Below are 21,082 nucleotides of genomic sequence, written 5' to 3' on the forward strand. Positions count from 1 at the left end.
CTACACAGGTCCTGAATTTGGACTGTTTCTCACACTGACCTTTCCCATTTTCCCCGCATCCGCGCCCGTAACCTGAAACTGCCGCACCACGCCGCCTCTCCACGGAATGAGCATTTCCCATCCGAAGTGGCCGTGCGCAGACTCAGTCGCATCTTTGAGGCTGTCGGCCGCCACCTGGCAACCTTCCAGAGAACAGGATTCTGGGTTTCTGAATTTTAATGGTAGGTATGATGGCCGCGCCTGCTTGACAACCTCTCGCCGGGGGCGGCCATGTTTAAATCTGTGCCGTACGGCGAATGACTAGGCCCTTTGTTAGACGATTAGGCTATTTTAGGGCGGGGAGAAGCAAGTGTTCCGGGGTCCCTAAACACAGATGTCACTGCTACTTTTAGCGTCTCAGAAGCCCAAACCTCTTGAGACCAATATAGAGGCTCCCTGACCTGGAAATTGAGCTTTGTCTCCAGGGGCGCAGGCAGTGAGGTAAGATGGCCGCGTCCGATTATACCGCTTTTCACGTGACATGGGCGCGGCCATCTCTCAGGAGGAACGTCTGTAAAGCAAGGTGAAACTTTTTCTGGGCCAGCTCTAGGATTTGGAGAATAGCGAAGAAGAGAGGCTCTTCTCTTGCGGAGGCTGAGGCCCCAGCGATACTTTACGGAGGGGGCGGAGCTGCAAGAGAGGGCAAGTAGGAGGTTCTTAGCCGGCTATTGAAAGAATACGTTGAAAGCCGAGTCTTTATCTAGGTGGCTTGACGCTTTTTGACATTAAAAAGGAAATACCAGGGCTTCCCTGGTGGCGCAGTGGTTGAGAATCTGCCTGCCAATGCAGGGCACACGGGTTCGAGCCCTGGTCTGGGAAGATCCCACATGCCACGGAGCAGCTGGGCCCGTGAGCCACAATTACTGAGCCTGCGCGTCTGGAGCCTGTGCTCCGCAACAAGAGAGGCCGCGATAGTGAGAGGCCTGCGCACCGCGATGAAGAGTGGCCCCCGCTTGCCACAACTAGAGAAAGCCCTCGCACAGAAACGAAGACCCAACACAGCCATAAATAAAATAAATAAAATGAAACTTAAAAAAAAAAAAAAGAAATACCAGAAAATGGGTTTATTCTGGAATAGCAGAGAATTGCAATTCCGGACGAGCAAGCTACAGCAAAAATCATAGGCAAGTCCCCCAAACAAAGGAGAGGAACTGTTATTTTATAGAGAAAAAGGAGGTAGTTGGGAGGGGTTGTTTTGAAGAAAAGTCCTTTGGAGAAAAGTGAAAGTGCAGAGTGATGAGAGTTTCTCATTGGCTGAGTTGCTGAGGCAGTGGATTTCTTGTAGGAGATGCAATGTACATCTCTTCTGGTTGAGGCCTGTGATTGATGATTCTTTCCTGTTGATTCTTCTGTCGGGGTCAGTTCTTCCTGTAATTGACATGGAGTGGTACTGCCTGAGAGCTCCCCTTTCAGGCCACCTTACTCCATTTGAGTGAGGTTTTCCTTTATTTTCATGCTCCAGAAGATGACCTGAAACACTGGTGTGAGTGCAAGCAGTTTATTTGACAGGTAGAGGATGTGTAAGTGAGACAGGGGAGAGATGGAAACCAACACAGAGTGCATCCATGAGCCAGAGTACCCCTGTGAGCAATGGGGGCTCAGTCCTGTGGGGAACTCTGGGAGATTGTGTAGAAATCACCTCCAAATTGTCCCACTCAAGGGCTGATGAAGCTGAGATAGTTATATGTCATCTCTGGTTCCTCATTGTTGAGGGCTATTGTAAGGGCCTTAAAGCTGTAGCATTTTCAGCCTGCCTCTTGGGCAGATCTGAAGCAGAGTCTGTAGTTGGGAAGAAGCCAGCCATCAGCATATGGGCATGGTGAGTGCCCAGGCAAAGTGGTGGGGTAGAGATAGCATTCACCAGAGTCCTGTTTTTAATGCATCCAAAGCAGTGCTCTGCACATCACAGGCATTGTTTTGGAACATCTCTAGAAATGATTGCCTTATCCTATGAAAATAGCTTTAAAAAAATTTAAAAATTCTATTTGGTGGTCTTACCAAGTGGTATAGCAGCTGACCTCTAAAATAACTCCCAACAATTCCTACCTCCTGGTAGTCACACCCTTGTGTAGTCCCCTTCCACGTTGTACCAAGGCAGATTTGTGAGACTAATAGTATATAGTAGAAGTGATGGCTTGTCACTGCTGAGATTAAGTTGTAAATGACACCTCAGCTTCTGTCTTGGAGGTGCTCATGCTCTTTCTCTCAAATAACTTACTCTGGAGAAGTTAGTTGCCATGTCATTGAGGACACTGAGATAGCCTATGAAGAGGCCCATGTAGCAAGGAACTGAGATCTCCTGCCAACAGCCAGGGAGGAACTGATGCATTCTTGTATCAAGGGGTCATCTTGAAAGCAGATCCTGTACCCTAGTTAAACCTTGAGATGACTGCAACCACATGAGGGACTCAGAACCACCCAGCTAGCAGGTCCCAGATCCTTGACCTTCATATAATGTGTAAGCTATTAAATATTTGTTTTTAGCTGCTGAGTTTGGGAGTAACTTGTTATGCAGCAGTCGATAACTTGGATGCTGTGGTAAAAATGCTATAATTGACATCTCTGGATTCCTTAAACAAGTTCCTAAACTTGTGAGATTGTTCTATCAAATCAGAGGGGATTATTAGCAATTTCCTCTTCTCCTGCATGATAGAGAAATTAAAGGCCTATGGCTCTGCTAGATATTTAAAATTTAGCAAAGAGGTAAAGAGTCTTGCTCCATTTGAATTAATACAAGTGGTTTATGTGACAGTGCTTTGAAGTGATTATAGTAATTAACAAAAATGACCATTTAGAGAGTGCCCGTTACATACCTGGCCTGTTGCTGGCCTTCTCACTTCAAGGGCTGCCCTCATTCTAGCACCAGTCATAAAGGCGGAAGGAAAGAGAGCCTTGGAGTGTCTTATGCTGGGAATTAAATGTTCTGCTTCAGAAATGACACATATCATTTCCTCTCACTGCTCACTGAGTAGTCACCCAACCACATGATAGAAATACAATCTTACCATAAGCTTGGAATGGGGAGAGCTAGAAATATTTAAGGAACAACCTTAAAGACGTCCACAAACACTATGAGAACAATGTTATCATCACCATCCTAAAGAAAATGCACTATAGAGATGAGGTGACCAACCCATAATCACCCAGCTAGTAAGTAAAAAAGAAGGACCCTGAGCCAGGTATGTCTATTTTATACGAAGGTAAAGGATCATTACCATTATTGTTAAATTTTTTACTTCAGTATATTTAAGGCACTGAATTAGGGAACAAAGAGAAGACTGAGGTCTCCAATAAAAATAAAGGATACTCAAGATGTTGAGGTCTGGTGGGGGGCGGAGTACACAAGGAAAGAGAAAATGGGTAAAAGAAGAGTGTTTACAAAAGAGTATACACTGTAGGATTCAATTTATGTGAAGCTCAAGAACAGGCAAAACAAATCTGTTGAGTTATAACTCAGAACGCAGTTGACTCTAGTGACTGTTGAATTCTCTGAAGAGAATTTCATGGGGTGATGAAAATGTTCTATATGTTGTTTTGGGTGGTGGTTTCAAGAGTTGTCAAGACTCATCAAAGTAAACACTTATGATTTGTGCATTTATTATATGTAAATTGTACCTTAAATTTTTGCAGAAAAAGAGTGTTCAGGGTATTGAGTGATCGTGTAGTCTAGGGAAAAGAGAGAGGCATGGAAGAAGAACTGACAGCACTTTACTATAGTCTGTGGAAAGATGAGACCCTGGCAAGACCATCATGAACACTTATTGCTTATGGCAGTGCCCCCTCTAGGCAGAGGAATTAGAGAAAGGAGCCTCCAAGGGTTTGTGGTTTGGCAAATTAAAGGCTCTGGGCTAACTCAGCCTGCACTGACCATCAGCTCTTATTTATTCCCTCGGCTGATAGGTCTCAGCCTGTTGAACCAGGTGTGGTGGCCCTCTACACTGTCATCATTTAAAGGGATACCGGGCCGCAAATGTGGCCTAAAAAGGAGGCATAGCTCTTCCCTGCTCTGGAGCAGAAAGGACTGTGCCCTGGCCTGAGTAGAAATAGGGCTTTGCCCTTGCATGAGTGAAGACTGTTCCAGATCTAGATAGGATGTGATGGATGTGACTGTCCCCTGGATCAAGATGGATCTTGAGAGTAGCCTGGCATGAGCTGAGGCTGAACCCCATCCTGTCCTGTCTGGAGCCAGGGATGATGGTGCTGGTGGTAACTGGCGATACAAGTCTCAAAGTATAATTTTCAAAAAGTTGAAAATTAGAGTTCTTATAGATATTCAGAGATTTGCTTAACTTATTAATGAGGGAACTAGCATGATTGGAAATTTGGTTCAAAGTAAACAGGTATTTAGTCAGTGGAATAAAGAATCTTGGAATAAGATTGCAATGTTAGATACAAAACTATTTAATGTCCTACACGGCAGTAAAACCATAACCTTTAAGGTTATCTTTTCTTCACAGAATCAGTTTGCATCTATAACAGACAAATATATGAAATGTACCAATTGTCTCCAAGTTAACATTTATCTATATAGTCTGCATCCTCATTAGTAGTAAAAAGCCCATCAAACAAAGTTACATTCTGCTAGAGAAGTGGGTTCTCAAACTGATGCAGTTTTAATCCCCAGGGCACATTAGGCAATCTCTGGAGATGACTTAGGGGGAGGGGAGGTGCTACTGGCATGTGGTGGATAGAGGCCAGGGATGCTTTCCACCATATAGAGGACAACCTTGCACAACAAAGAGTTATCTGGCCCAAAATGTGAACAGTGCTGAGTTTAGGGAACCTTTCTCTAAAATGATTTGTTAGACTTTGGGTGGGTTTGTTAGACCATGCTCTAGCATGACTTTGAAAAGGCACACAGGATGACACAGTATAGTTTCCTTATTTCCTAGTTTTTGATAATTTTTCTTAACACAAAATTGGGGAAATGTTGATAATTGTTGGATCTGGGTAATGAATACATGGTGATTAATTAATCTTTTCTCTCTATTTTTGTGTATGTTTGCTTTTTTTTTTTCTTTTCTATATTAAAAGGTAAAAAGAAAAAAACAGTAGATTCTGGTCTTTTGCTTATGGTCAGTGCCATGTACCAGTGACCACAGCTAAAGCTCACATTTAGACATAATATTTAATTTTAAATATGTTTCTCTTTTATGACTTGGTTCCTTTACCCTGCCCATCTCCCAAGTCCAGGGGCTGTCAATTCTAGTTACATCTTAAATTCACCCAGATTTTAAAAATTCTAATGATTGGGATCCACTCTCAGCAACTCTGGCGTGCTTTTCCTGGGGTAAGTTTCTTTTTTTTCTTTTTTCTTTTTTTTTCCTTTGTAAAGTTTATCAGATATGGGACATTATGGACTCAAAACCTGAATCAGTCAATTAAGGAACTTCACACTATGAACTTGGTTTGAGGTGGTCTTGACGGGTAGTACCTTGCAGGACAAATGAGAATACACTCTGAAGGAGGGCATACCTATATTATGCCTATTCCTCCACACATAATTTTTTCAAGGACGGTGACCAGCAAGCTGTCACAGATAATCAGTCATGCAAGGGAACAGAACCACATGAGTGAGACCCTGCAGAAACAATAGTCAGTATAAGCAGTTCCATCTACTCTAGGCTGTGCGCCCGCCCTGCCCCTATTACAATGCTAAATGAAGTAAGTCAGATAGAGAAAGACAAATATCATATGATATCACTTATATGTGGAATCTAAAAAATGATACAAATAAACATTTATAAAACAGAAACAACTCACAGACATAGAAAACAATCTTATGGTTACCAAAGGGGAAGGGGGGGAGGGATAAATTAGAAGTTTGGGGTTAACAGATATACACTACTATATATAAAATAGATAAACAACAAGGATCTACTGTATAGCACAGGGAAATATATTCAATATCTTGTAATAACCTATATGGGAAAGGAATCTGAAAAAGAACATCTATCTATATGTATGAGTGTATATATATGTGTGTGTGTGTATATATATATATATATATATATATATATATATATGAAAAACTGAATTACTCTGATGTACACCTGAAACTAATACATTGTAAATCAACTATACTTAAATAAAAAAATAAAAATTTTAAAAATGAAATTACTTACATGATTCTGAAACAAAATTATCTTAGGGAAAAATTAGATGATAACTGATTGGACCAAACCAATGAAAAATGGCATCTCTTTGATCAAATGGGAGCCAAGGCATAATTAATTAACTGGAAGGCAAGCCACCACCAAAAGCTGTATTCGTTTTTTATTGCTGCATTACAGACCACAAACTTAACAGCTCAAGAGCATATCCATATATTAGCTCACAATTCTGTAGGTCAGAAGTCTGGTATGGCATGCTTGGTTCTCTGCTCTGGGTATCAAAAGGCTGAAATCAAGGTGGTGGCCAGGCTGAGTTCCCATTTTGAAGGGTCTGAGGAAAAATCCACTTCCAAACTCATTCTTGTTGTAGACAGAATTTAGTCCTTATGGTTGCAGGACAGAGATCTCTGTTTCCTTGCTGGCTGTCAGCCAAGAGCCACTCTCAGCAACTAGAGGCCACTCTCAGGTTCCATCCATATGGCCAAGGGCCCAGGAAACAGTAAATAAGAAACTATTTGAGGGACTTCCCTCGTGGTCCAGTGGGTAAGACTCCGCCCTCCCACTGCAGGGGGCGTGGGTTCGATCCCTGGTTAGGGAACTAGATCCCGCGTGCATGCCGCAACTAAGAAGTCTGTGTGCTGCAAATAAAGATCCCACGTGCCGTAACTAAAGATCCCACGTGCCACACGAAGACCCCGCGTGCCGCAACTAAAAGCTGGCGCAGCCAAAATAAATAAATAAATATTTTTTAAAAACCAAACTATTTGAGCACATGGGAATCGTCTTAAATTTTCTGTGCCATACTTACGGCATCTTTAAAATGGTTATAATAATGAAATAGACATAATTATTAAGTATGTTAACAAAATGAAAAAGAAAGATCCTTAAAGGCTGCCCACTCCTACATTTTAGGTTTTTATTATGGCCATACCCCACTTCCAGTTATGTATGTCCAAAATCATCACACTTCATACTTAAAATGAGTGCATTTATTTTTTTTTTATTTTATGCAAGTCATACCACAATAAAGCTAATTTAAAGCATACAGCCTGGATACAAAAATAACTACACCTAGTATATAAAAAGATATAGACGATTTGAGTTTTGGCAAAGGAAGCTGTTATATAAGAAAAATTATCCAAATGGGGATTTTCATGACATTCAAATAACTGAAAGAAAGGACTCAACAGATAGGTTGAACAGAGATAGACATGGGGGAGGAAAATGTTAGCCAAGTGGAAGAGATGACATGAATTCCAGAATAGAGTATGAGGAGAAAACGATAGAGAATTAAGACCTAATACAAGCACAAGGTATACAGTACCTTGTAAAAGTCTCACATTTGTGAAATAGGGATACTAGAAGGTAACAAGACAGAGAAAGTTCAGACTTTTGGAGATTCCAAAATTGACAGATGACACCAAGGCACAATTTTAAGATGCACTTAGAACCCCAAGAGGACTAACAACAACAAAAAATCCTAACTAGGATCGTAAAAAGGAAATTTGCTGAAGGCAAAAAACAAGATCTTAGAAGCTTCCAGAAAAATAAGAATGGCCTTCAAAGGAGCAAACATTGCACCAAGTCCATTGCATTGGACTTTTTTTTTTTTTTTTTTCCTTGCCACGTATTAGTTCCCCTACCAGGTATTGAACCCGGCAGTGAAAGCACCGAGTCTTAACCACTGGACTGCCAGGGAATTCCCTAGGATGGGCTTAATGAAAAATGGTAGAAGCCATGAGATAAAGTGCTAATAAGAAAAAGCAAAGAGTTAAACACAATTGGATATATCTAAGAATGAAAGAAAAATGGTCGTATTGCAGATAAAGTCACTGGACAGCAGGAATAAAAAGGCCAAGAAGAACCATGAATTCATGGCTTCATCCCATTGTATTGATACGTGAAGCAACCTGAAATAGGATTTTGCATCGAAACAAAAAGTAATTCTGTACAAAGACAGCATGTCAACAGAGACGTATATGACAATAGCATGTCCCAGAAGAAACAAATATATGTTGGTGAGAAAAAATGATTTAAATGACAATAAAGGATTCTATTATAATTTTATTTTATTTTTTCTACGACTTACACAAAATAAACATGCATAAGGGTCATGAAAGATAAGGAGAGATTGAGGAAATGTGGAAGATGGCAAAAGGCTAAGGAGAAATAGCAGCTGAATGCAAAGTGGATCCTGCATCAGAAATTAAAAAAGACATCAGTGCAAAAATGGCAGAATTTCCAATAAGAACTGTAGCTCAGTTTATAATATTGTCCCTCTGTGAATTTCTGGTTCTCAAAATATCTACAGTGGTTAGTTATGTGGTTACCTTTAGAGTAAGAGGGGTGGTGAGATGTTGTAAGGACTCTACTTGAACTGTCATTGCACCTTTTCTATAAGGCTAAAATGAGTTGATAATGAAGTTTCTTGTTAGGATTGTATTATTAGGTTTGTTGTTTGTTTTTAATAAATTTATTTTATTTATTTATTTTTGGCTGCCCTGGGTCTTCGTTGCTGTGTGCAGGCTTTCTCTAGTTGCAGCGAGTGGGGGCTACTGTTTGCTGCAGTGCATGGGCTTCTCACTGCGGTGGCCTCTCCTGTTGCAGAGCATGGGCTCTAGGCATGTGGGCTTCAGTAGTTGTGGCGTGTGGGCTCAGTAGTTGTGGCTCACGGGCTGTAGAGCGCAGGCTCAGTAGTTGTGGTGCACGGACTTAGTTGCTCTGCCGCATGTGGGGTCTTCCCAGACCAGGACTCGAACCCGTGTCCCCTGCATTGGCAGGTGGATTCTTAACCACTGCGCCACCAGGGAAGCCCTGTTGTTTTGTTTCTGGCAGACTCCTGCAGGGATAGTCACACTCACACAGTCAACAAAGCCCTGAGACAGGGATCCCACAGCACAAATGGATCCTAGTTTCCATTTGCCACCTCTTCAGTCTTGTGAGGAGAGAATGCGGCTGATGAGGGGACAGGGAGATGAAGGTCCCTGAGTCCCAAAGTGATGGTGTCAACTGAAAATTCATTAACTGTGAGACCAGTGGCTCTCTCAGACATAGCAAAAAGGGACCCAATATGGGTCTCAACCCCAGGGGGCCCTGACTTCTAGAGTGCATTCCTAGACATGGCAAAAGCATCCCACCTTACCACCTTTACCTGGGCTACCAAGGAGGGCTGGGCCACAGAGGGCCTGGTCAAGGAGAGTGATATCTCCTGAGCTGGGCACATTGGTGGGCCAGCAACTTCCTAGTTCCACAGGGGCAATTCCAAAACCTCTACCCAAGGAGAGCCATGCCTCTTAGAGTACCTTCCTGGAAACACTGCTTCTCCCCTCTCCTGCACCCTCCATCCGCACCCTGTTCCCTTCAGATATCTGGACAAGGCAAAAAACAAAAGCCAGAGAGACAGACAGGACACTTTCCAAGGAGTGTTCCTTGGCTGGAACACTCACACCCCCCCACCAGGACTGACTTCCCAGTAAAAAGAGTCAAAGCAAGAAGATGAAGTGCTGGTAGGCCAAAAAAAACAGCTAAACTGAAAGTGGATAAGTGGTAAATTTACCATAAAGTCTACAGAGGAGTCAATTATATTGTCCCCGAGTGACTTTCCTCTTCTGGATCATGGCAGTATGATTAGGTAGGAGTTTAGCGCTGGGGGAAGAAGGCTGGGGGTATGGGGGCATTAGAGTCACGAGCACCTTCTTTGACCTCTTTGGGCACCTTTCCTGGAAGTCGAAAATGAGTTCCTGATAAGGTCTTCTTGTGTTTTTGTGTTTGAAATGGTGCCTTTCAGGATGGAGAGGGGCTTCCTACACTGCCAGTCCAAAGCCATCGAAAAGTCAGGCACACCTTAAGAAAACCCGACAAAAACGAGGGAAAAGAAGTCATATTCAGTCACAACCAAACACAGCAACACAGCCACAAGGTCATCAGGAAGAATAGGGACTGCAGGAAGTCCCAGGCCCATTGGACAAGCCCCATTCATCCGCCCATAGGGGCATCGCCTCAGTCTCTGGCTCTGGCTCCATGATTTTTTTTTTTTTTTTCTCGCCCTGCCCTGGCTTTGGGATCTTAGTTCCCCAACCAGGGATTGAACCAGGCCCTTGGCAGTGAAAGCGAGGAGTCCTAACCACTGGACCGCACGGGAATTCCTTCTGACTCCCTGCTTTGAAACCTATAAGGGAGCAAAGCCACCCAGAAATACACAGGCAGTCCCATCTCGGGGGTCACAAGGCAGTCCTCTTCCAGGATAGCCCCAGGCACTCTCTGAAGCATGGCGGGAGGAAGGGATTCCACTGGTAGGCTTCTGATCCTGCTTGGTCAGACTGGCCCAGACCGCATTCCTCCATTCTCTGTAGCCCCAACAATCCATCCATCCATCTGTCCATCATCCTTCATCCTTCATTCCATCCATCTACTGGATCACTGGAAGGCTGAGGCCACAGGCCCTAAAATGGAGCACGGGCCACAGCCTGCACCTGCCCACCACCAGAGGGAGCTCTCGCTCCCCCGATCTTGGAGAACCCACCTTTAGCAACCATCTTGGTCACTGAAGCCACCAGCGCTCCTTGGCCAGCGCCTGCGCTGTTCGAGGGCGGTCTTCAACAATGGAAAGCTGGACTCTTGCGGGGGGTGGGGGCGGTGGATAGGGGGAGATCTCCTCAGGTCCGCGAGATCCCAGATCTCTGGGTTTCTGCTGCCACCGTGGGCGCAGCCGCCGGCGCCGCCACAGTGGCAGCTGGACTTAGTGGCAAGACGCAGACATGCTTTGCACCACCGTGAACCCAAACCTGTATTCCAGCGGGTGGAAATGGGGGAAGGGGGCGCGATGAAATCTGGTTGCGGAGGGGCTCATGAAGACCCCCAAGTCCCGCTGGAAGTGATGGTCCTGTAAGGTGAAAATCCATCGACCTCGAAGGCAGCACGTCCCCATGGGCAGAGGAAGCCCATGTCCTGCCTTTCGCAGTGCCTTCCAGGAATCTGTTAAAAGCCCCTTCTCCCCGCCATTCTTCCTCCCCAGCCCCTCCCCCCAACCTCTCTCTCCCACACCCTTTAATCCTGCTTGGTAAGCCTAGCCTGGCCGGGCTTTCCTCCACTCTCCGGGGCCCCAACAATCCATCAAATCTATTCATCCATCCAACTTTCCATTTATCCATCCATTTTTCTATCCATCCATATCCTTCCATCTATCCGCTGGACCACTAGAAGCACAGGCCACAGGCCCTTAAGAAAGCACAGGCCACAGCCTTCACCTGCCCCTGCCAACAGCCTAACGGCGCGCCGGCTTCCCGACAGCCTAGCTTACCCTTCCAATGACAACCGTGCCTGTCCTTCCGAAGCTAGCGGCCGTCGTGTCCCGCGCATGCGAAATGGGAGGGAGGGCTTCAACCCTGGCAAGCCGCGTTGTCAGAGAGTAAGAGGGAGAGGACATAAGGGAAATGATAGGAGGTAGGGAGGGTGTGCCAGCCTTTCTCTCCTTGGGTTACCAATATCCCGGATCTCTGAGTATGTGCTGCCATCTTTGACGACGCCGCCACCGCGGTAGCCGCTGGACCTGGTGGTGAGACGCAGAGTCTACCCAATTCCGGATCTAGATGAATGATAATGGAGTCAATTGGGGTTGGGGAGAGGGAGGATGAAATCTGGTGTGGTGGGCAGCGATAAAGATCCCCAAGTTCCTGCTCAAAATTATGGTCGTGTCGCCTGAAAATCCGTTGACCCCGAGAGTGGTTCCCTCCACTAGACGTGGGCAGAGGATGCCCAAGCCCTAGCGCCAAATGGGGAGCGGGGCTCGTGCCTCTCCCAGTGCCTTCTAGGAATCTGTTGAAAGCCCCTTCTCCCCGCCATTCTTCCTCCCCAGACCCCAACTTCATTCCCCGACTCTTTTAATCCTGCTTGATAAGCCTGACCTGGCTTTCCTCCACTCTCAGGAGGCCCAACAATCCATCCATCTATTCATCCATCCGTCGATCCATCCACCTTTCCATTTATCCATCCATCCGTACCCTGGACCACTGGAAGACATAGGCCACAGGCCCTTCATAGAGCACCAGACACAGCCTTCGCCTAGGCCTGCCAACTGCCGAGATCTCTGAGTCTGTTCCACGACGCCACGGTGGCGCTCTCCCAGAGCCTAGCCAACCTGTCGCATAGCAACCGGCCTTGTTGTGTTTCTGTCCCCGGCACCAGCGGTTGGAAGGCGGTCTTCAACTCTAGCAATCTGGGTAGTCTGAGGCGAGAGGAGACAGGAGAAAGGAGGGGAGTTGGTAGGGAATGTATGCCAGCCTTCCTCTTCCCACGTTACCGACATCCCAGATCTCTGTATCTATGTCGCCATCTTTGACGCTGCCTGCGCTGGCACCGCCACCGCCACAATGGCAGCTGCAACTGGTGGCGAGATGCTGTGTAGATCCAAAGCCAGATCCAGGTTGGTGGGAATGCTGTCAGATGGGCGGAAGGTGTGGGGGTGGGGGGTTGTCATGAAATCTAGTACTGAGGACGTCAAAAAAGATCCCCATGTCCCCGCTCGAAGTGATGGCCCCTGTCGCCCAAAAATCTATTGACCCCGAGAGCGGTACCTCCCCTAGACATGCGCAGAGGAGGCCTATGCCCTTGTGCCACACGGGGCAGGAGTCCCTGCCTTTCCCAGTACCTTCCAGGAATCTGTTGAAAGCCCCTCCTCCCAGCCGTTCTTCCTCCCCCACCCCTCAACATCTCTCCCCCACCCCCCTTTCATCCTGCTTGGTAAGCCTGGCCTGGCCGGGAGCCTCAAAAATCCGCCCATCTATTCATCCATCCATCTTTCCATTTATCCATCCATCCATTTATCCTTCCATCTATCCGCTGGACCACTAGAAGTCACAGGACACAGGCTCTTAACAGAGCACGGACACAACCTTCCCTTTCACCTGCCAACAGCCAAAAGGCAGGCGCTCACGCTCCCCCAGAGCCTAGTGGACCAGTCCAACAGCAACTGCTTGTCATTGTGAAGCCAGCCACGCTCATGTCCCGCGCATGCGCAGTGGGAGAACGGGCTTCAACACTGGCAAGCTGGTTTGTCAGAGGGTAAGGGGGAGAGGACAGAGGGGACGTGGTGGGAGGTAGGGAGGGTGTGCCAGCCTTCCTCTCCTTAGGTTACCGACATCTCAGATCTCTGAGTCTGTGCCGTCATCTTCCACGACGCGGATGCCACGGTGGCGGCTGGACCTTGTGGCGAGAGGCTCTGTGGACCCAAATCTGGATCTAAGTGGGTGGTAATGGAGTCAAATGAAAAGAGAAGGGGAGATGCAATCTCATCGGCAGGCAGAGATGAAGAGCCTTGAGTTTCAACAACTCATTTGCAGAGGGTAGCAGGGAGAGGACAGAGGGGAGGTGGTGGGAGGTAGGGTGGTGGCTGGACTTGGTGGTGAGACGCTCTGTGGACCCAGATCCGGACTGGAGTGGGTGGTTATGGTGTCAAATGGAAGGAGCGGGGGTGGGGGTGGGGCGAATGAAATCTGTTGCGGCAGACAGCGATGAGGATCCCTAGTCCCCGCTTGAAGTGTTGGTCCTTGTCGCCCGAAAATTCATTGACCCTCAAGAGCTGCATCTCTCCTAGACATGGACAGAAAAGGCCCACGTCTTGGCGCCACACGGGGCAGGGTCCCTGCCTCTCGCAGTGCCTTCCAGGCATCTGTTGAAAGCCCCTCCTCCCTGCCATTCTTCCTCCCCAGCCCCAACCTCTCCCACCCCCTTTAATCCTACTTGGTAAGCCTGGAAAGCCTTGGAAAGCAGGGCTTTCCTCCACTCTCGGGAGCCCAACAATCCATCTTTCTATTCATCGATCCATCCATTTATCCCTCCATCTATGCACTGGACAACTGGCAGACACAGGCCACGGGCCCTTTAAAAGAGCACGGAACACTAACCCTGCCAACCGTCCAACGGCGCTCTCGCTCCACCGGAGCTTATCGGAGCTGCGCATTGCAGTGGCGATTGTCATTGTGAAGCCAGCGGCGCTTGGTCCCTTTTGCGCAGTTGGAGGGCGGGTTCAACTCTGGCAAGGTGCGTTGTCAGTAGGGAGGAGAGAGAGGACAGAAGGAAGATATGGTGGGAAGTAGGGAAGGTGTGCTGGCCTTCTCCTCAGGTTACTGACATCCCAGGACATCCATCGATTCATCTATCTTTCCATTTATCCATCATTTATCCTTTCATCTATCCGCTGGACCATTGGAAGACACAGGCCACAGGCCCTTAAGAGAGCACAGAACACAGCCTTTGTCTGCACCTAGCACACGCCCAGAGCATAGGGGACTGGGTGCATAGCAACAATAGTGCTTATCATTGTGAAGCCAGCTCCATTCTGGCTTACGTCCCACATATGGGCTGTTGGAGGGTGGGCTTCAATTCTGACAAGCTGGGTTGTCAGAGGGGAGGAGAGAAAGGACGTAAGGGAGATGGTGGGAGGTAGGGAGGGTGCGCCAGTCTTCCTCTCCTCAGGTTACCCAGATCTCCACCGCAGCGGTGACTAGACATGGTGGCCAGATGCAGTCACGCCAGGTACCTCTGTGGACCTAAATCTGGATCATGGTGAGTGGGAGTAGTGTCAAATAGGAGGAAAGGAAGGGATTACACAACATTTAAAAAGTCATTTTATTAGGTGTATTAAGGTTTCTTAGTTCTGTATTTTTAAGTTTTTACATATTAGATAGATACATGGAAGAATTTATCTTAAAAATGTTATCTGGGATTTGCTTTAAACTATTCCAGGAAAAATGTTGGTGGGGGAATAGATGAAACAAGATTGATAATTGCTAAAGCTGAGAAATAGGTACATGGGCAGGCTTATTATACTATTCTCAATTTTTTTTTTTTTTTGGTCTGTGCCCTACAGCATGCGGGATCTTAGTTCCCTGACTGGGGATTGAACCCGTGCCCCCTGCATTGGGAGCCCAGACTCTTAACCACTGGACCGCCAGAGAAGTCCCTGGGCAAGCCTTTCTTGGCCTTCTGTCCTGGCAAGGATATTCCTCCTCCTGGAGGGAAAAATCCAAGCTATGATGTGAGGCTGTGTTTTGTCGAGGAAGAAGGTGGCCTGGCTTGAACCAGCCAGCAGAGAGATACCCTTGGTCCTCCTCCCCAGACCAGAGTTGGCAAACAGGGCCTGGTTGCAGCCACTTATTTCTGTCCGGAAGTGACCTGGGCATCATTTGGAGAGGTGGGCACACATGGTAACTGGGTGTGTCTGGGGGCCCAGTGTTAAGGGAGAGGGGCAGGGGTATCTGGAGGGAAGATATGAGTCCAACACTGTAGTAAGAACTAAGCGTGTTTGGAGGTTGACCCAGCTGTGTTTATTTCAGGGCAAGGCATCTTAGTCTCAGGTGTGTCTTAAGATGGACAGAAGAGCTTGGTGGTGATGTGCCAGGACTCTGGACTTTGAAGCCAGCTGTTTCTGAATCCTGGCTCAGACATGTACACTGGTGGGCACTTAGGTCACTGACTGAAATTCTGTGTCAGGCCATCATCACCTCCACAATGGTGATCATAAGAAAAGGTCGCTAATGGTTCCTGAAGGAACCACAGTGAGGAAGAAGCAGTTTCTTCCAGGCCCCAGTGATTTTCACCATCAGCTCTTTCAAAGCCTTTCTGGGCTCTGTCCCCTCCCATGTTCAAGGTTCTGGTGGTGGCAGCACACCACGCCCCGGTACATCTGCTAAAATTCATCACACACCAAAGGGAAAAGCAGTGCCTTTCGTTTGATGTGGATCATGCTGAAAGACGGTTCATTGATAGGTGCAGGGAGGTAAGAACATACATTCAACATAGGTAAGACACAGAAGGGAAATGCTCAGTCTGGACAGGGAATGGAGTCTCTTTGATGAGGTTAAAGACAAAATGGAACAAACCAAAGAAATGGAAATAGGGTATGGCCAAATCCAGATTGGGGTGGGTGGGAATGGGGTCTAATGGGGGAGGGGGGTGATGAAATCTGGTGAGGTGGAGGAAACGAAGATCCCTGAGTCCCCACTAATGTGATGGTAGTGTCAACCCCAAATCCATTGACTGTGAGAGGGGTGCCTCTCCAAGACAGTCCCAGGTACACCCTCAACACCACCATGAGGAAAGGCTACCATTGCTAGGCCTCTGATCCCCTTGGTCAACCTGGCCTTGCCTTCCTCCACTCTCAAGAGTCCTAAATATCCATCCATCCTTCTATACCTCCGTCCATATATCTGTCCATCCCTCCATTCATTCGCTGGACCCAATGGAGGACATAGGCCAGTAGTGCCCACTGGAGAAACTTTCACAGCCTGCGCCTGCACCTGGCCTCTGCCAGAGGGCAATCCTGCTCCCATAGAGCCTGGAGGACTCTAGCTTAGTAACGTTGGTGGTCATTGCGATGCTCACAGCGCTCCTTGCTCGCACATGCACAGTTCAAGGGTCGGGTGCAACTCTGGGAGGCTGGGTGGAGTGGTGCGGGGCGGGGGGAGGGGGCTGGTGGGTAGATAGGGAAGGTGTGCTCACCTTCCTCTACTCAGGTTACCGAGATCTCACATATCTGAATCGCTGCTGCCACCACCACCAGCACCACAGCCACCATGGTGGCGTCTGGCCTCAGTGGCTAGACAAGGACACACCAGGCACCTCTGTGGATGCACTTCCGGGTTGGGGTGGGTGGGTGGGAATGTTGTCAGATAGTGGAGTGGGGAGGGCTGGAATATGGTGAGATGGGGGCAATTAAGTTCCCTGAGTCCCCACTGAAAGTGATGGTATCCACCGAAAATCCATTTTCCCTGAGACCAGTACCTCCCCTAGTTGTGGGCTGAGGAGGCCCCTGACTTGGCGCCATACCCTAGGGGACGGTTCCCTGCCTCTCTCAATGCCTTCCAAGAGAATGTTCAAAGTTCCCCCTCCTCGCCTGTCCCCAACCACCCCCCCACCCACCACTACCACCACCTGGGCATGATTGTGGGAGATGTGGCCATGGAGGGCACTACTTCCTGCCGGTCAGGCACACCAGTTTTCTAGCACCTTCCTCCTTGGACCGGGGCAATGGGAACATAGTGAAGAGGAATACATGCTGGAGGTACAGAAATGTAAGTCTGACATGTCCAACTGGGATCCTGGAAGGAATGGACAATGGAGAGGAAAAAGGGTGCTTCAGCTTTGAGGATCCTTGGACCAACCATGACCCCAAGCCATGCTTTGAACCCCCCTACGACCCCAACAATTGTCATGAATGAAAACCATAACCAGGACCACAGAGGAAATGCTCTGAAGGCCAACCCAAGATGTGAGAGGCTTGGGGAGGGGATGTGTGTGAGGAGAAAAAGCAATAAAGGAGTGATTTCAAAGGAGCAAACCTCATCTCAAGGATCTCTGAATTTTAACTTCTCAGTAAGATCAGCTGAACCCAGAAGATTAAGCGTTCATGAACAAGAACACACAGGTAAAGTGGAATTGTAAATCTACCACTGAGGAATGGAAAGGAAATTGCAAATGAAATACTCAGGGGACTTCCCTGGTGGTCCAGTGGTAAAGAATCCACCTTACAATGCAGGGGACGCGGGTTCGATCCCTGGTCAGGGAACTAAGATCCCACATGCTGCGGGGCAAGTAAGCCCGCGCGCCACAACTACAGAGCCCACGCACCCTGGAGCCTGTGCGCCACAACTAGAGAGAGAAAAACTGCACGCCACAACTAGAGAGAAGCCTGGGCGCTGCAATGAAAGATCCCGCATGCCTCAGTGAAGATCCCGCGTGCCGCAACTAAGACCTGATGCGGCCAAAAAAAAGAAAGAATGATGAAGTAGAAGGTGAAGGACAGTGTAGGTGTAGTATATACATCTCATGATTTATATATAGACCTTTGATTTGGTATGGAAGCCGAGTTACTTTATATGAGGTAAGAATATCAACCGAGACACCTGGCTAGTCGTTCAGAAATATATGCTGATAAGGAAAACTGATGTAACTGATACCAGAGAATTTTGGCATTCTTTCATTAGGAAGCCTTTCTTCTTAACACCAAATCAACACAATTTGAGGTCATGAAGGACAAGGAAATACTGAGGAAATTTTAGAGGCTGGAGGCAGCTGAGGAGATATTACTTCCTACTTGTATGCCAATCCAGGAGCAGAGAACAGGACATTAGTGAAAAAATGGTGAATTTGCCATAAGGTCTGCAGTTTAGTTAAGAAGGTTGTCTCAGTTACTTTCCTGTACATGATGTTTGCACTATGGTTTGGAAAGTTTTTTTTTCTGACAATAGATTAAAAGAAATCAATAACAGAAGGAAAATGGAAAATTCACTATGTAGAAATTTTAAAACACACTTTTGAAAAACCAGAGATTCAGAGAAGAAATCAAAATGGAAATTAGAAGTGATCTCAAGACAAACACAAAACAAAAATACCAAATACCAAAAGCAGTACTAAGGGGGAGGCTTATAGCAATAAATGCCTAAAAAAGAGGAAATATCTCAAACAAAACAAAACAAAACAAAACCCAAACTAGATTTACACTTCAAGGAACTAGACAATGAAGAACAAAACCCAAAGCTAGAAGAAGGATGGATATAATAAAGATTAGAGCAGACTTTTTTTTTTACTAGAAATAGGAATATAAAAATCAAGGAAATTAAAAGTTGGCTTTTTCAAAAGATAAAGTTGACAAAACTTTTGGCAGACTAATAATGAAACTAAATAAAATTACAAAGGAAAGAGGAAACATAACTGATGCCATAGAAATAAAAGGGATCATAAGAGATTACCATAAACTATTATATACCAACAAACTGGATAAACTACAAGAAATGAATGAATTCCTAAAAATATACAACCTACCAAGACAGAATCAAGAAATAGAAAGTTTGAATGGAGTTATAAGTACTAAGGAGTTTGAATTAATAATCTGAATCCTCCCAAGAAGGAAAATCCCAAGTAACAGATGGCTCCACTGGTGAATTCTATCAAACATTTACAGAAGAATTAATGCCAATAATTCTCAAATTATTCCAAAATTTGAAGAGGAGGGTAAACTTCCAAACTCATTTTATGTGGCCAGCATTACCCTGATACCAAAGTCAGACAAAGACATCACAGGAAAAGATAACTAGAGTAGTAGGGTTCAAGATGGCCACTTAGGAGGATCATGAACCCACCTCCTCCCATGGACACATCAAACCTACAGCTACATACAGTACAATTTCCACTGAAAGAATTCCCATAACTAGCTGAGTGGCTCCTACACATTGGGTGAATGAATAAAAACCCACGTTGAAACAGATAGGAGAGGCTGAGACACAGTCTTGCCATAAAGACCACCTCTGCCACAGTGACCCACAATGAGGAGGGAACTCACAAACCTGAGCTTCTCCCTGAGGTGCAAAGGGTTTGAACCCCACAACTAGCACCCCAACTTTTAAGACCTGCACATGAAAGATGAGGTCCCAAAACCTCTAGCTCTGAAAGCCAGTGGGGCTTGCACCCATGAGAACCACAAGGCTCTCTGAACCAAGGAAAACTCCAAACTCTCTGATGCTGAAGCTGTACAGTCAGAGACACTGCCCATCCCTTGATGACTGTAGTTAACACCACAGATTTCAAAGAATAATGGCCTTTGGAGGGTGCTATGGACTGAACTGTGTCATCCCAAAATTCACAATTTGAAGCCCTGATGCTTCAATGTGACTATATTTGGACATAAGGCTTTTTAGGAGGTAATTATGGTTAAATGAGGTCATAAGGGCGGGGTCCTAATCCAATAGGATTGGTAGCCTTATAAGAAGAGGCTAGAGGAAGATCGCACTCTCTCCAGGCATGTACACCAAGGATAGGCCATGTGAAAACACAGCAAGAAGTGGCCAGGTAGGAAGCAAGTCCTCATCAGAACCCACCCAGGCTGGCACCTTGATCTTGAACTTGCCAGGCCCCAGACTGTAAGAAAATTAATTTCTGTTGTGTAAGCCACCCAGTCTATGGTATTCATCTAGGCAGCCCAAGCTAAGACAGGGGGGACTTGGATTAGATAGGACTCCATGGAGCTACTCTTCATTGGCTTCATGCGCCACTAAATGCTGATATAAAGCTCAGGTAGGAAAAGACTCCCAGGTAAAAATAAATTTTAAAATGAAGCCAAATCATATAAAGATTGAAATGCTAATCATTCTTATAATAGGCATAGTTATAATAAGATAATAATGATGTTAATAATTTACTGTTTCTATAGGGTGAGCGAGGGACAGGGGTAGAGGAATAACCAGCCTTTTCAGATAGAAGTATTACAACCACACTATAACTACTCCATTATAACTAGAGTATAATTGTATACAACACTGTGAGTGATCATACTAACAATGACCTTTCAGAGTCAGCATTGCATGGGGGTTAATACAATGGACCTTGTAGCCAGCTGGCCTGGGTTTGAATTCCCCCTGTGCTATTTACTAGCTTTGTGACCTTGAGCAAGTTCCTTAACTCTTAAGGAGTCGGATGCCTCATCTGTGAAATAGGAATAATAATTGAGCCCATCTTAAGCACTGTTGTGTGGATTGGATTGAGCTTATAGATTTAAATTGCCTGGAACAGGGACAAGTGCACTCAAATAGTAAAATTTGCTCCCATCATCATCATCATCATCATCATCATCATCATTAGCACTGTGTACTGAGTTCTATGTCATTTAAACCTCACAGAGACCTTGTAGTGTGGACCATCTCCCTTTGGTTTACAAGATTGTCATCATTCTTAATAGTGGTATCAATTATTATGATAGTATTAACATAAATGCAAATAATCACACTGTCAGCATGGTAGCCAGCCTGCAAGATTTCCCTTAATGAATCTTGCCTCCTGGTATTCAAACTTCTGTGTAGTCCTCTTCTACAATGAATAAGGTTGACCAATGTAACCAATCCAACCACCATATTGTGAATACATTCAAGAAGACTTGTGGG

At 46.1% G+C, this 21,082-nt stretch overlaps 2 protein-coding genes across 3 annotated transcripts in view; one reads left to right on the forward strand and one right to left on the reverse strand.

The window, feature by feature from the left end:
• The window catches only part of ZNF793 (zinc finger protein 793), a 33,307-nt gene extending 33,104 nt beyond the window's left edge, over nucleotides 1-203 (reverse strand). For both annotated transcript variants that reach the window (XM_061174149.1, XM_061174146.1), the window contains exon 1: nucleotides 40-203. The gene's annotated coding sequence lies outside the window, so the exon portion shown is untranslated. The remainder of the gene's footprint in view (nucleotides 1-39) is intronic.
• The window catches only part of LOC133078883 (zinc finger protein 383), a 191,138-nt gene that overhangs the window by 72,954 nt on the left and 97,102 nt on the right, over nucleotides 1-21,082 (forward strand). The window contains exon 5 of the mRNA XM_061174065.1: nucleotides 14,742-14,771. Within this exon, the coding sequence (XP_061030048.1) occupies nucleotides 14,742-14,771 (30 nt within the window). The remainder of the gene's footprint in view (nucleotides 1-14,741; nucleotides 14,772-21,082) is intronic.

This window comes from Eubalaena glacialis, chromosome 18 (genome assembly GCF_028564815.1).
Source record: "Eubalaena glacialis isolate mEubGla1 chromosome 18, mEubGla1.1.hap2.+ XY, whole genome shotgun sequence".
Taxonomy (NCBI): domain Eukaryota; kingdom Metazoa; phylum Chordata; class Mammalia; order Artiodactyla; family Balaenidae; genus Eubalaena; species Eubalaena glacialis.